This window comes from Peromyscus californicus, unplaced genomic scaffold (genome assembly GCF_007827085.1).
Source record: "Peromyscus californicus insignis strain IS unplaced genomic scaffold, ASM782708v3 Scaffold_13__1_contigs__length_99412109, whole genome shotgun sequence".
In the NCBI taxonomy this organism is placed as follows: Eukaryota; Metazoa; Chordata; class Mammalia; order Rodentia; family Cricetidae; genus Peromyscus; species Peromyscus californicus.
The window spans coordinates 52,478,586-52,495,539 of record NW_026294424.1 but is presented as its reverse complement, the minus strand read 5'-3'; the positions used below and the strand labels follow the sequence as shown (position 1 = coordinate 52,495,539).

General features: G+C 35.1%; 1 protein-coding gene across 6 annotated transcripts in view; it reads right to left on the bottom strand.

Moving 5' to 3' along the window:
• Pcdh7 (protocadherin 7) overlaps nucleotides 1-16,954 on the bottom strand; it is a 422,637-nt gene that overhangs the window by 173,647 nt on the left and 232,036 nt on the right. For 2 of the 6 annotated variants that reach the window (XM_052734955.1, XM_052734956.1), the window contains exon 3: nucleotides 12,069-12,164. The exons of the other annotated variants lie outside the window; for them this stretch is intronic. In XM_052734955.1, coding sequence (XP_052590915.1) covers nucleotides 12,076-12,164 — 89 coding nt within the window. In that variant the 3' untranslated portion in view covers nucleotides 12,069-12,075. The remainder of the gene's footprint in view (nucleotides 1-12,068; nucleotides 12,165-16,954) is intronic. 6 annotated transcript variants of the gene reach the window in all.

Here is a 16,954-nt window from a genome sequence, read left to right as displayed (position 1 = left end):
AACACAAGACAAGGCATGAAGACATTCATCTGTGGTCTCATTTTCTGTCAGTCAAGATTAGTAACTGGAATTTTTGTAAAGGTACTTCATTTTATAATGAGTAAAATATATTAAGAAATCATTATGAATTAGAAAATTTTATTTGGAATTTACAAGATCACAGACACTAAAAGTATGTGTGGTGTGTTTGTGTGTGTTGTGTATGAATACTGTAAAATCAGCATTTATCACCAGATTTAGAAAAACATCTGACAAATCTAAAGCTTTCAAGCCAAGCACATAGGTTTAAGCAATAGGTGTATTATTTTTGATAAGGTAAATGCTAACCTTGAACAATGGAGTACTACTATGTAACAATTGCTTAGTCTTGTAGTCCACACGACAGTTTCAGTAGCGCCCTAGTATGTGCCCCAAAACATGCCCCAATACATGTCCCTCTGTTTCTCGTCCTGAATTGCAGTCGCAATAAGCCCTATATTCCCATCCTCCCATGACAGATACATGCCAGAGTTGTAACACAGTGAGTGGCTTGGCTAATTTAAACAGTGGTGGAAACATACCTTGTTCTACAAGATGGCTACTCTCCTGGAGGTAGGCTAGCCAAGTTCTTGTCAATTCCCTCAAAATAGAGAAAACTGGTAAAACCAGCAAGATAAATAGCAATATGAATTCAAGGCTGTTGCTAAAGTCTTAGGTGTAAAAATGTTTCCCTAATATAGATTAACAGGTTGTCTTCTACTTTCAATTAGAAACATGAACATGGCTGAGCACCCGCATGTACACATAATTGTACAAATACCACATTATAACTTTTTCATAGTCTTCAGATTAAACATTTAAAGTGATGACAAATGATGATTAATTTGAGAAAGCCTCTCTGACAAGGCTTGAAAAACAGATTTTTTTCCTCTGCACTTTATATGCTTTGCGCTTTAAGTAAGTATGAATAGTTGCCAGTATCCCATAGTGCTTTTGTAAGTCTATTTAAATAATTTTATTAAGATAATATGATTGAAACTCGTTATTTTAAAAGAGTAATGTCGGTTACACAGTATTTTATAAATGTTCCCATGTAAGAAATGAGACATGACTGTATTCATTATGTAAGAGAATATCTGCTGAAGAAAGAGAAAATAGAAGACCTTATGAATCCACAAATGCTCAATGTCGAGATATGAGTTCAAGGTCAAGACATAGTTATGTCTTCTTTTCCTTAGGTCACATGTCTCATTCACCTAGATTACTTAACTGAAACAACTGTATTGTTTTAAATTATATATTCAAATAAATATAAGCTTTTTTTGTTTTCTTGTTTTGTTTTTGAGACACTGTTTCTCTGTGTAGCTGTGGCTGTTCTGGAACTCACTCGGTAGCCCAGACTGTACTCAAACTCACAGAGATCCACCTGCCTCTGCCTCCTGAGTGCCAAGATTGAAGGCATACACCATCACTGCCTTGCTTAATTTTTCCACATTTGAAAATGTCAAATAATTTTAATTAATAAAACAGTAGAGAGGTTTTTTGTCTCATTGTGGCCCTATTTTTATTTTCTAGATGGAGTAAAATTATGCAACTTGAATTGAGCTTCACATTGGTGGTGGAAAAGTTCTACTTGCATTAATCATTTCAAAGAAAATACAAATACATTTTTATTGACCGATAAATGAGGAATTAAATTTACATTCTCTCTTAATATAAAGTATCAAGTTTATATATTTTTCTTTTTGTCTGTACATGCAAATTATTTGAAACTGCATGTTTTCTACACTTCCTTAATCTTACTTTATTCAAATAAACAGACATATACAATGTCACTGTAAGTGTTCTATTTAACGTGACTATATTCTACAATTATTTCCCCAAATATTCCTGTGATCCTTGCCATTTATAGCTTCTTCTTTAACTATCAAATTTCTATTACATCTCATCCTATGCTTTCTTCTTAGATGAAGCATATCCAAGATACATTTGAGGACTACTTCTTTTGGTAGTTAATGATAAATATGAACCTTTTGTATATTTTATTTCACACTACTCCTATAAAGTGTGCATGAATTAAGGAAGCTTCATGTACACTAGCATTTATTCCATTTTCAGGTCCAGAAATGGGTCACAGAGTAGTTAGATTATCTACCAATATTGAACATAAGGCAATTCAGTCCAAGCACTTTGCTTTCCCATGAAATTATTCTATCATCAAGTCTTTCATCTTTCATTTTCCCCTTTCACTTAGCAGTCATAGCAAATGAAATGGAAGATCTTAATTATTTCTTCAAAGTAGAGAGATAAATGAATAGCAACCACTTATTAAAATAGTAGAGAAAATAAAAATATATGCCGTTGTCTATTTAAGATAAAAATGCAAGATGACATTCACTTGCAGTTTCACTTGAATTTTACTATCAACAAAATAAATCCCAACAAGACATGATCATAGGAACAAAAATGATCCATACACACTGACAATGAATTGGATGCCATGAGAATTCTGGAAGAAAGCATTCTACACATTACAGTGCTAACATGTTATACAACTGCTGGAATGCTTCTATGTGACTTAATTGTGCCACGGTAAGTACTCGAGCAGTTGTTGATAGTTGATGGCTTTTCTTTTCCCGAGAATATTCGCCCAAGACTTGGTTGAAATTTTTATTTCTATTTCTTCCTAAAATATATATATATATATATATATATATATATACACATATATATATATATAAAACTTGTTACATAAGACAAAATAATTTACAACCCTGAAATTATGATTCAGAAAATCCCAGTAATATTTCATCACTTTAATTAGTAATGATGCTGTGTATATTACATACTTCCTTAGCACATACCGCTTTAAAATCTCAGCTATTTAGAATAAAACATTTGGCTTTAAAGAAAAAGGATGTCATATTACTAAAATGCTCCTTTTAATGCCCCTCAATTTATGAGCAAATTTCAAAAAGGTTTTCTCATTATTAATCTCATAAATAAGACTTTAATTGAAAGTAAAAGCTAAACACATATTAAATTATAAGTGCAATGCCTGAATTACATCTTTGGAAATGCTTGGTACTTAAGTTTGGAATCACCTGGTTTGGGTAATCTAGTGATTTAAGATTTATGCAATACATTCAAGATAATGCCTCCTTATTACTAAAAATGATGACATAGTCTCTAACTTTTGATGTAGCGTTCTGCTGTACTATTTGCACTATAATTAAATGTATATGAAATAGTTATGTTTGGAACATATCTTATTGTATATTAGTTAAATCACTCTTAGGATTTATCACTTCATATTTTTTTTAAATTATTCTTTTATTTGTAGTGAAAGGATTTGAGTTTTGTCTATTGTAGTGCCAACTTCAAAAAAATGGTCATTTATATGATATATATGACTTATTTTTTCTAGTTAGGTTAACGACATATTAAAATTCTCTGAAAAAAGACTAAGTGGTATATCCTTTAAATATATTGTGATGTCCAAAATTATTAATTTTACTAGTAAACTTTTTCACAGCCCAGGTTCACCTAATTTATTGTGTCAAATATTATTAGAATTTTGAAGTGTTTGGCCAAAAAACAAAAGGATATTTTACTCATAAAAACATTATACTCCTCCAAAAATTAAAATGGACTCATTATATATTGCATAAATTACATTTTTTTCAGGTTGCTCTTTAAATTTTTAAAAGGTTGAAAATTCACACAACCACATATAGGTGTTTTCCATTTTACCCTATTGTTTAGCACTATTATGTCAAATTCAAAGGTGAGTCAAGGATTTGCTTGATGTGTAGTTGATATGATGCATGGACCTACAACCATCACATATCTATGTTGTATATTCTAGACTGACTGTATCAACCCACTTAACCCATGTGAGACACCCTGGTTTTCCTTACACTTCCAGGACTCCCAGCTCACATTCCAGCTGCTTGCCTTTCTCTGTAAACACACGCAATCTAACTAAAGGCACGACTGATTCAAAAATTTTCTAACTTCCTTCCTCCTTGCTCTTTGTAAGCAGAAGTCTTTTGTTCTGCCTGGTTTTATTCTGCCTTCTCCTCTCTGTTCTCCCACACACAAATACTCCCTTTCTTTCTTCAATCTCTGATCATCAAGATTTCGTAACATTAAGTACTTCAGAACTTATCCTCGTTATTTGAGCTCTGCTTCTTTCTCCCTCAAATAACCCTGGGATATTCTCCGGTAACCTAGAAGTATCCACCTGAGTGCTCGCTCAGAAAGAGCTTAACTTTACTTTTTCTTTCATTTACATGATAAACTAGAGTTTCAGTGTGCTAGAAGATGACAGTTTATAGCTGTGTAATATGAAACAAATATGAAAAATGTTTTTAATTCATATATTTAAAGACATACCAAACACAATCCTTTTTTTATTGGATAACCAATTCAAAAATATGAAGATATCATAGGAATCATTATGTTTTATTGGGAAACTATATGTAGTCTAAAACACCTTCACAAAACTATCATCCTTCCCTGCCTCCTCTTTATTTTGAGTGTAAATATAGAGATGGATTGTTAGAATACCAAACTTAAATCTTAGCTTCCTTAATTGCTTTGAAAATCTTTTCTTATATTTTCTGCCTTACTTCAAGTCACTGACTTTTCATATAGTATACTCAAGAAAGAACACAAAGTGTTAAAATGCTGAGCAACGTGCAATAGTCATCTAAGGACATCTGCCCTCCCCTACAATTAACCGGTATCCTACTGCAATCAGCTAATGCATCTGTGCTAACAGTTTTCTTTACAAGACGTTCTGTTTATTTAGCTGATGTCTGCTGTGCTGATTAGGAGGGACAGAGAAGCACAAATAATGATGGCTATGTCTGCTTAATGTTTATTTGGGAATCTTTGGTAACTGTCTCCTGTCTTGTTTGCTACAAACCCAAAGGGAAGCGTGCTGCATTCCAAAGTCCAGAGGTAAACAATGGGCCTGACAAGTTCTTGTTAGGCAGTTCATGATTCTAGGTTGAGTTACCTTTTTTTTTTTTTCTTACAGGTTTCACATCTATAAAAAGTTGCTTGTAGATTATAAAGAATTTTTGTTTGTTTTTTTTCAAACTTTGCAAAGAGCCCAAACTGTCCTTCATGTTCCTCCAGAGAGGCAGCAGACCATGTGACCTGGTGGTGTTTTGTTTCTCATGTACAGAACTGTTTGCTGTCCTATTTTGTCCTGCTGATTCAAGGCATGTAGTCCACTCACAGATGCAGAAGAAAATGTCAACTGAAACGCAAGATCTTTATTTTTCATTATCCTCCTGGTCGCTCCAGTGTAAGATTTGGAATATCTGCTCACAGTTCTCTAGAAAAGCTTCCTTCCTCCCTCCGTCCCTCCCTCCCTCCCTTCCTTCCTTCTTTCCTTCCTTCCTTCCTTCCTTCCCTCCCTCCCTTCTTTCCTTCCTTCCTTCCTTCCCTCCTTCCTTCCTTCCTCCTTTTCTTCCTTCCTCCTTCCTTCCTCCTACCTTCTTTCCTTCCTTCCCTCCTTCCTTCCTTCTTCCTATTTTCCTTCCTTCCTTCCTTCCTTCCTTCCTTCCTTCCTTCTGTTTTCTTCTTAGCTACATTTCAAAAAAGAAAATTTTTATAATCTCTTCCAGGTAAAATAATTTCAGAGTCTATGCAAATACTTTATATTTTATACCTTAGTGACTAGAAAATCACCAAACAAATTACTTTTGTAAGTCATCTCTTACAATTTTCACGATCATCATTCCTATCGCAGTAGAAAAATAGCATCCAGTCTCCAGATAACAAAGTGAATATTGGGTTCACAAAAGAAAATTAGTGACATCCTATTCCCAGTGACAGATCTAGTGAGTGAAAAGGTCACTGGAGTATTATAGCATTCTCTAAGAAAGAGTCATCTTTTTAGAGATTTTACAAATTTGCAATCATCAGGCCCAATAAAGAATTTTGAAAATGATGTCACCAAACTACAGTACAGAATTATTGCTAATATCATGTCTTTCTCTGGTACTTTAGGGTTTATATGCTTTCCTTAAAGCCCTTGTCCCCAGCACATGGCTGCTTGCTTGCCACACGGCTGTTGTTAAATGGCATTAGAAGTGGAATTCATTACGTCTAAAATTCTACTATTTTATGAATGTTAATAATGGGAGTGGAAAATTGTCATTCAACTTAGAGTTTAATGTCTTCATTGATACAGAATTAACAGCACAGGCTTTTTTATGGACCAGTTTTCAAAGAGCATTTCTATGAGCAAGTAGTAAAATTTATATTTTCACAGAGATATGCTTCACTGTGTGAACCCACTGTCATTTGTTCTAGAACAAAGAGTCACGAAGTGTGAGTTCACTCCTCACATCTAGCTTCTATTAAAGTTCTGCAAATATCCTACTGGCCCTGTCCTTCCCAAAACATTTAATTGGGCTCAAATATTTTTAAGCAGAAGAAACACACACACACACACACACACGCATGCACACGCACACATGCACGCACACACACAGTACCATTGAATGTTCCCTAACGAGAAGCTATTTCACTCTGTTCAAAAGAATGGACTCTGTTTCCGAATGGAGACATGCCATTGTTTCTTTCATTGAGAGTGAATCCAGTTCAGTCCCCCCCGGCCAGGGACCAACCCTCTGAATTCGGATTTGTAAGCTATACTAAAGAGATGGGAGGCGTAATTATCTGTTTGCTGAGGAAAAGTACTTTTCCTTCCCAGATCTCTTACCTTCTGTGCAGTTGTTATCTCCCTGCCCCCCAAGTTTCTGTTAGGTTTATCACCTTTCTGAATCCTGAAGCAAAAACACCACGTATTTCCTTCCTTCTTTCCTCTTCTCTCTCTCTCTCTCTCTCTCTCTCTCTCTCTCTCTCTCTCTCTCTCTCTCTCTCTCTCTCTCTCTCTCTCTCTCTCTCTCTCTCTCCTGCATTTGTCTGGAGCCTAAGCATTCTTTCTTGGCTACTTTAGGAATTTTTACTCTTTCTTTAAGCCCTCACCCCTACCCTGTGGCTGCTCGGCTGCCATGTGGGTGTTTATAAGTGGCAGACTTTTCTCTGTACCACTCTCCATCTTCCTTCGCTGACAGCTGCTGAGATTAATACCTTGACTGCCCTGGAGTTTTTCTTCTGAACTCTAATAAAACTGTCCTCAAGCTTTTTTTTTTTCTCTTTCTTTCTATCTTAAATTCTTGTATTAAGAATCCCAAGATTAGACCTTAATTCTCCCATTAACATATGGCACCACAGGTGAGGCTCCAAACAATTACCGGTAACATACACATCTTGAATATAACACACAAACACACACACACACACACACACACACACACACACACACACACACACTTCTGAATATGTAACCCACTCCCACACACAGTCATGTACATATACACATCCCTAAGGAAAATATAACAATTTAAAATTATAAGTTTTTCTTTTTTAATAAGTATTTTGAAGATTTATGCAGCAAGTCTGTGAAAATATGATGTAATTAATTGCATGATCACAGTACTCCACACCACTGGAAAAAAAAAAAAAGAAAGTTCCCAGAAGCGCTCTTGAGGATACAGCTCAAGAAATGAAAGTAAATACCTCCATTAACTGAAAAGCCGTTCTTAACTGGCTTCATATCTCCATTTTACAGATGACGAATCATACTTCTGTCAGGTTACTGGCAAAGCCAGAGCAAAATCCCAATTTCTAACCTCCCTAGTCTTCCATATTTTATAGAAAGCCAAAAAATGGCTTTAAAGGTGATGTAGTCCAAGAGACTTAGGTTTCTGCAGTGGGTGAGATTAAAGGGGTGATTACTCCATAGCTTCCTCCGTTCATACTGGTCTTTATGATACTAAGTTGAAGATAGTAGATACATTGCACGCGACTTATACCTTCAATAGCAGTGAGAGACTAAGGAGATAGAGGTTTCCTGTTGCTTTAATAATTTACCTAAGAATCTTAGATTTAGTGTGATACTGAAAGGGTCATGGTTTGAGATCTAAATATCAAAAATCAGAAGGGGGCATACATAAGATTCATGCAACTTAGCAAACGACAGCTGGTATTACAGAAAAAAAAAAAAAGAATGCATGTAGGCACTGGAGCACTTGAGAAAATTAAGTCAAGCACTAAAATTACCACATGGAAGAGCGTCATTAAGATGATATAGGCTTACAATATATGAAGCACATTTGAAAATGGAAGTTCTGAGCAGGGTCAGGGCAAAGGCATGTGGCATGAACACCGTACTCTGCCAGCAAATTAATTAAATTTCACAGCTCCAGAAAGACCATATATTCTGTGTCGGCACTCACTGAGAGTTAGATGTGCTGGGCCTCTGAGAGTGTGTTGTAATCTACTCATAAATAGAACTCGCCAAGGGACATTGACAGCAATTTGGCATTAAACAAGGGTGTGCATAAGTGAAGAATGTACTCTGTAGTAGCTTTTATTAGTACAGTCCTGACAGCACATGCCTTACTCAGTTTTTATTCTTATTTTGCTCTAGTTTGACCTCTCTGAAACTTATTGTTATAGATGAGCTCATATGGTTATCAGTTAAGTCAATAATTTGAACTCAGAGAATCTTTTTTTTTTCTCTGCTGGCATTACTATCAACTTAAAAATATTATTTTTTAGTGCTGAATTTGCTTGTCTTTTGGTAAAGATTTGCATTAAGAAAGACTAAGTTCTTCCAAAAATGCTTTTTGCTTCTAAATGTTATGATTTTATTCATTTTATTACTTATTGCCTACAGTCCAAACCCACATATGCACATAAAAATTATGTCCAAAGTCTTACATAGTTCTAAGCTCTGTTTCTTTTTCAAGATTGAAGATATTTCAATGAAATTACTAGATTCTTCAAACAGATTAAATACGGGTATAAAAAGAGGTGGCCCATCCTGAACTTCTTGTTTTACAAAAAAGCATTTTGATTTAAAGGAGAAATTGATAATAACCAGAACACTAAAAGGATTTGCAACCAAGGAATGGAAAAATTAGATGGCTGAGCTGTGAACCAGCAAAAAATATAGAGAGAGACATAAACATCTAGACATTATGACGTAGTGTCAGTCTGAATTTAAATCTGAAAATACTTGCACTTGGAAAAGAAACAGCACTTGGTTTTCCTTTTCCCTGAGGGAACACCAATGAACAAATAAAAGTTAAAGGAAAGTAAATTATTGCTCAAAAAGAATACCCAGGAGTGGGGGATAGGGTAGGGCAAAGGGACTGGGAGGGGGAGAAGTGGGGAAGGAAGAAGGGAGGGAGGGAAAAGTGGGGAACTGAAATACACTAAAGCAGAGTGAGCTAGATACCTTTACATTAGTGTCACTGAGATTACTGATGCACACAGCAGAAAATCTTACAGACATATATGGAGGGTGTATGCATAATTAAATACGAGATTTGTTGACCACTGATCTATCTATTTGCTTTCAAAATTCCATGGGAAATTAAAACAAACAAACAAACAAACAAAAAACATGTGTTCTATGCACCAGTCACCCCACATAATGAAAAGAGACACAAATTGATCTGTACATCTATGGATCTATAAGGGTGAGTTCATTCATTTTGGACTTATAGGTAGAATGTGCTCAGGTGGAATATTTTGACATAGACCTTACTTTTCCATCAAGAACTATTTCAACTGTATTTTCTTGGCACAATCTTTTAAATTCAAAATGTATAGCTCAAAATTAATGCATTTGGCCTTATCACACAATGGGAAGTCTTGTTCCCACAAAAGTAGTCATCGAAGACATTTTAGAACAAAGACTTATTAATAAAGACAAATTCAACTCATATATAATGCTTTTCTTTCCAAGTCAATTTTTTTGCTTCACAATATTATTGCATATTATTTTAAAGTTTGCTCAGCTTTCATTTTCCAATAACACTTTCATCATTAAAAAATTCATTTTAATTTTAATTTTAATAGTTTTAACTTTCTGATTCTTTCTATCCAAGATGATTTTCTCTGCTTGCTTCGACCTCTAAATCTAAGTTTTAGGTCTCCTCTCTTTTTAAAAGATATATCCATATGTTTATTTTGACATTGATATACAGTTTCTTCATTTTCATATAATGTGAGGTATAATTTTTATGGTTCACCCTTTTCAAATCTATTAAACACATTTTTTGAAATTTTATCTTTCATAAGATATAAAAATATTGTATTCTTTTCTATCATTATACTTGGTAAATTTATGGAATTGAATAATGTTTTTTTTGTGTGTGGTAATTTTATACCTTTTAAAAATTATAGATTTTAAAAATGAAGTAATACATGAATTACTCCTCAGAAAATATTATATTGAGTAACCTCAGAAATTAATAAGGGACAAAAGCTACAACCTACAGGGAATGTAAAAGAAGCAGTAATATATAAGAATGTAAATAAGGAAAATGTTTCATGTTTATGTATGGCGAAAAAAATGACTGCTCAGTAAACATGCACTCAGCAAGCACCCTGAGGATACATTAAGTGACAGGTGGACTTCTGTCCTCTAGAAATTCAAAGGTCACTGTGAACGTGTGTCTACATGGCATGGGCTGAATCGGATTTACATGAGGCACATCTCACTTAAGAGACTCCTGAGTAACCTTGGTTACGTTAGACATCACCAATCCTCACTGTTCTTACCTGTTACACACAGATAAACATTTTTAAAAGTAATACATTTATGTAGATAAACTTGGGAGAAAATAGAGGCCAACATTCTGACACAGCGACCTCTAAATAGGCTGTAAATGCATCTTTTCCCAATGGGCATTGGTGAAATGGTCTCCACATATAGCAATCCAACTACATAAACACACGTGGACATGAGCAACGGAATCTGTTGAGTAAGATGTTGTGGCCAGAGAATTTGTTGTAGTCAGGCCAAAATCACTAAGACATAAAGAATAAAAGAATGTTCCAAGAGAGATTCTCAAGGATAATCAAGCAATGATCATTTGACAGGAAGCCATATGTTTCTAATTAAAGATTAATCATCTAACCTGAGATTCATTGCCTTTCCAGGTTTGCTGACATTTCAACATACTTAGTTACACAGAAACAATTCTTTAAAATCTTTGAACTCCAGCTAAACACATACAAATAAAAGTGATTTGCTCTGTCAATACATATCTGTTCTAAGGACTGCACACGCAGCCAAACTTAAAGACACACTCATTTTTTCTTAAAGACATCTGTCGACAATCTTCCTAGCCCAAAGGTAGTATTCTGTTCACATGTCTCAAAGAACCAGAAAAAGCTACACCATGAGGAGCCTAACAAATCCACAACAGGCCCCTGCAGGAGCCAGACGGACTAGTTCCACCAGTGGAAAGAGGAAATCAAGACGACAGGCGTTGCCCCTGGATGACTAAGAGCTTATGTTTTATTGGTCATGACTCTTCTAGACTTGTGCCCTGAGGGTCCAGTTCTTTTCAAAATGCAATACTCTGAATTCAGGGTATCTTGGGACAGCTTGAACACAACCGTCTCTTCCATCTTCCTCAAATGCCACCAGATGAGTTGACAAAATAGAAGTTTTCCAGGAGGAATTAGCATGCACTAGACTTTCACATCAGAATGGCAGTTTTGAGATAGATGTAGATGTGTGTGATCTGGCTTACACCTAAGTTTTTCAACCCAGAGAACAAGTATTAAAATTAACATATCATTTTATACAATGCTTCTAAAATGTAAATAAGACTGAATTCTGAGTTAAAATCCACAAAGTATGTTTATTTTACTCTCTTTAAACGTATGGCATCATTATTTGCACAATGCTGAAAGTGACATACTGATAAATGCAGGATCTTTTCTCTCCAATTGGTTGAACATAACACCTTTTTGAGAATAATAATTCTTCTATGTTCTATATCCAGGAAAAAAAAAAACGATCTACAACTTTGGAAGGATTCTGCAATGAGCCACATGTGGGAAATGTAAAGAGAAAACACACCCAAGGCTACCATACTTTTCAGCTCGGTGCAGTGGATAATGGTGTCTTCTAAGTGGAAAAGAGAGACCGCAGCAGTGGAATGCTCAGAAGAGGGGGCAGCTGAGAACCGCCATACCTGTTGATTAATGGAGAGGCCTTAACAGCACTCTTCTTCCATGCGTCTTGCCATGAGGAAAGGGAAGGAAGGGAAAGGAAGTGATGGCAGCAACACCTGGGGAAGGGAGATGGCGAAATATGTAAAGGGAAATCAGCAGCGGCTGCACCGCGTTGTCCATCCACAGACTGTGTCAACAAAACCACTTCCAAATCCTAGCATTTACACTCTTTCCTTTAAAGGACAGAAATCTCAAAAATAATGTTAACAAACTAGTTCTTTTGTAACTTGTTTTTCCTTGCAGGGTTTCTCTGGGTAGCTCTGATTGTTCAGGAACTCGCTCTGTAGACCAGGCTGGCCTCTGCCTCCAGAGTACTGCTCTTCATAATGAGCTAACATCCTATGTTCACATTCAGTTGAACAGAGTAGCTTAAGGCGGGGTATAGATTTTTAAAAGCAGATTTAAGGGAGAAAAGATTGTAGGCCAAGCCTAATAACGAACACTAACTCAGTTGCTTTCCAGAACTCAGGGTTATGTCACTTCTTCCTGCTTCTGCTACCCAATTACGACCTAACTGACACCAAAAGGTCGTTTTTGTATTATGCATCTCCTAAGGATACACAACTTTAACATCAGAACAATTTGCTTAAATTAACGGAAAAGGTATTTAATTTAATAAGAGTCCACAAACCTTGTGAGATCCAACCAACAAAATTAGTAAAAATATTCATGTTTAATTATACTTATTAACATGATCTAATTGTGACTGCATATGATAGTTTAAGTAAGTAGTATTATATAGAAAAATGAAAAAGAAATGTTTAATAAAAAGTTGATAATAATAAATTATTTGTACTTTAATCAGAATTATTTTAATATCAGTTTATGAAATAAAACCACATGAAAAGCAAGACTTGTTACACACATGATCTCTGTTTTGTAAAGAAGTCTTCGATTTTTTATGTTTATACTCAAGTGAAAACTACACATAGGACTGTTTCTTTTGGATTATTTATTTAATTATGTTTTAGACACTGTAGAAGTTAACTTGCACATTTAAATGTATTTATCACAGCAATGTAAAACATAAAACTAGTTATAAAATATGGCCCAAGAATTAAAAATAACATTTAATTTTCCTTTGTATGAAAAAAGAAGGTGACGCCTCACAGAAAAATGTTTCTCAGTGTATTTGTTACCAAAAGGCCACAACATTGTTGAAGTTATTTTGTAAAGACAAGGATTAGCGCAACTGTGTGCTTGCATTCCTGTTTCTACAAGAATTTCAACTTTTAATCCCAATGTTTAGGAAAGCAGCTATCAGAAAAACCTTTGAGGTTTTGAACATAGCGATCCTTTTGGTCTTTCCACAGCCTTGTTTAGACAGTACATCTCAAAATGTTCCAGTTTCTCAACATCTTTTTATCTCTGACACAGTTCTGATTGGCCTTCCCCTCTGTTTAACAGGAAACACCTAAAGCTTGAGCAATAGTATTAGTCAGCTCTTAAGTTGAGAAATCTTGGAAACTAATTGCTATCATAAGAGATTAACATCACAGAATTCTGGAGGTAGAAGTACTATGGAGGCCTGTTGAATTAAAAGAGACATCTCCACACTACAAACTCAATTATTTAATGGGACATGTTCTTTTTTATGAAGTTTGGTCATGATTCTTATCTTTATCTATTTTATATTTAACCTAAAATATCATTACACAAAACATTTTAAAGTTTAGATTCCCTTCCAAAATTAAAGCCTATAAAGTCCAGTAATAAATACTTTTTAATTAAATCACATTATTCACATATTTAAATACTCCTGAGTGATTATTTTAGGATCAGCAAATGCTTCATATTTGGATGAATTAAATGTGGGAATCTTGTAAGCCAAGAAAAAAAAAAGTAGAATCCACATGCTCTGAGTTTGCAGCCAGATAGTTACATTTAACATGGTGAAATAGACTATTTTTGGCATATGAATCTTTAATACACTAAAGGTTTTAGAGATAATTAAATCTTTGTTTGGGTGTATATGTGTGTGTATGTGTGTGTATTATCTATAGTATATTTGAAACTTGTCAGAAATAAGAAAGTCACTTCAGTAAGTGCATGTACACCAAAAGATTAATACTTGTATCACAACTTACCAAGTCACGCGGAATGATTTTATGAATAGCTGTGTACAATGGATGGTGGAAGTTTCTCAAGCAAGTGAAATGAAAATTGCATATTGGAAAGCTAGAGATCAAGATAATGAAAGAAGCATTGCCATTCATGAGGCATTCCTGGTGGAAATTTTGCTTGTGAAGAATGATACGAGCTAGATTTCACATAGCAATAAGAAGAAGAAAGGGATGGGCTGTCACTTTCATGAATACAAGAATTCTGGGGGAAAGCTGGTCCTTTCGATAGAGAGGCACCGGCAGTAAAGTATTTGTAATGACGTTGTAGGAATGTTGGGAACTTTCTCTCACAAAATACAATAGTATGGAGAACACTGTGGGGAATCCCATTAAGCCTGACTCTTGTAGATTCTAAATGAAGAAAAATGTATGAGCTTGGCAGTGAGAATTATATTTCTTAGGTATTGTTACTGGTTTCTCTGTGATTTTTGTGAATTAAGTACAGGAAACCTTGGTGAACTTAAAGGGCAAAGCATAACACAGATGTTATTTTTCAGGTGGCTGAAAACTACGGACAAAGCATCAAAAGTGGTTGGCAGTTAGAAGAAAAGAGATTCATGGAGTACACTTTATTGAGAATGCACACACTGAGCTGCCTTCTAAACACTGAGGAGAGGAATGACAAAGGGTTGGATTTAAGAAACAAGGAAACCTGCACACAAAATGTCAGGGAGGTTGTGGCATTCTCTCAGCCAGTATGGACTTAGTAATGGGAAAAGTAGTGGAAGTTTGTGTGGTGTACAAAAAGACATGCTGAATAAGATGTGACTAGGCTATTACGTAGTCTGTGGGAGTCTTGCCCTATGCCTACTTCTATCAATTTTTTCTAAGAGTCTGGTATATGTGGAACAAAAACATGCAGGAAAAACTCACCAATTCTAGATATCAGGATTATTTTCCTTATCCTTTTGGTGAGGGAAGTGTGAAAAATAAATTTCCTGCAGGAATTTGAAAAGAGATATCTTTGTTGTGTTCATCTAAGTTGTTCTATTACCAATAAAGACTCAGGAGTCAGATGTTGTGGTGAAAACTTGACAGATTAAAGAAGCATTGAGGAGCGGCCAGCTGACCTTCTCTCTACATTTCCTAGACCAAAAGGGAAGTCCAAAAATCTTGGGAATCTCCAAGTCCCTCCATAATCCTTCCTGTACCTTTCTCCAGATCCTGGGTCCTCTGCATACTCAATGACTAATTCTTGTCCACTAGTTGCTGGCTTTGCCCCCTGATTCAACTTTATTACACAGTCTCAGGTATCACTGTGTGATCAAATATCCTGCAACATATTTCAGTTCTGGATTTGACTAAAACTCCTCACAGTTGGTCACTTACAGGCACAGAACTACCTAGTGTATTCTTTGTGTGACTCCATGCTTTAGGCAATGAGATAATTTGGGTTTTCTCTCATCTTATGTCTTGGTAATAACTGCTGAATAATATAGAAAAGATTATCTTAGTCATCACAATGCTTATGCCTGTTGAATTATGGTAGGTCTAGAGTGTTGAGAGGGTGGACCACATTCATTCACTTTAACAGTGAAATTAGGTCACCTTCAGTTGCAACAAAAGTTGCCATACAGGGAAAGATATTCAGAACTTTTGTAAAGGATAGGATGGTAGGTCACTTCACAGAATACACTGTTCTGTCATAGGGATGGCTGGACTTGTTTTTTTTTTTGGTTTTTCGAGACAGGGTTTCTCTGTGTAGCTTTGTGCCTTTCCTGGAACTCGCTTTGGAGACCAGGCTGGCCTCGAACTCACAGAGATCCGCCTGGCTCTGCCTCCCGAGTGCTGGGATTAAAGGCGTGCGCCACCACCGCCCGGCTGGACTTGGTTTTTGAAAGGAATAAACAGCATTTCACAATACAATGTATAATTATATAAGCCCCAGATAATGGTATTAAACAGTATTTAACTACTGAGATCATTTAGAAGAAAATGCATAAAAAATGTAAAAAGAAAACATTTTTTAGTTCCAGTTGAAGCTTGTTAAAAACCAATAAAAATTGTGGAGGAGAAGAAAGAATAGTAGATTTTAATGTTATTCTTAGCTCGGTTTTTAGGGAAAGGTCAATGGCATTGTTAGGATTCTAAGCTATAGTACATCATGGTCCTGAGCTTTCAAGAAATAAGTTTCAAAGTTTAATGCTGACAAAAATCAACGAAAATTAATAAAAACAACTTGATAAAACAATTAAGTAGTTATGAGATTAGAAGCATTGTAAATATGATTTAAGTGTAATCCTTAGCCACTATTACTAAATTGCATTATAATTAGATTTGAGATTAATATATAGATATGGAAAGATACATTTATACACATACATGAAAACTCAAAGTGTTATATATTGATGTTAACAATATGGTGCTTAAAATTCTTAACTCCAGAAGAAAAACATTCATTCTTTTTTATTTAACTAAAAATGTTCTTCATTGATTTTTTTTTAATATTATACATGATTTCTTCACAATTAGTTTTCATAATGATAATTAGAGTATTATCGTGTACAACTCTGAGAATTATTATGATAAAAAGTTTCTCAGGTTATAATTTTATTAATATTTGAAGATCCAGTTCAACTAAAACATTTCAAAACTTCTAGACCTGGTATGTAGGTCTGCACCAGGCTCTTTGTATATATATCATGGTTTTTGGCTTAGTGTTTTTATGAGATTCCTGAGTGTGAGAACAAATGGGTCTGTTTCTTGGGCTTTCTCTTAGGCTC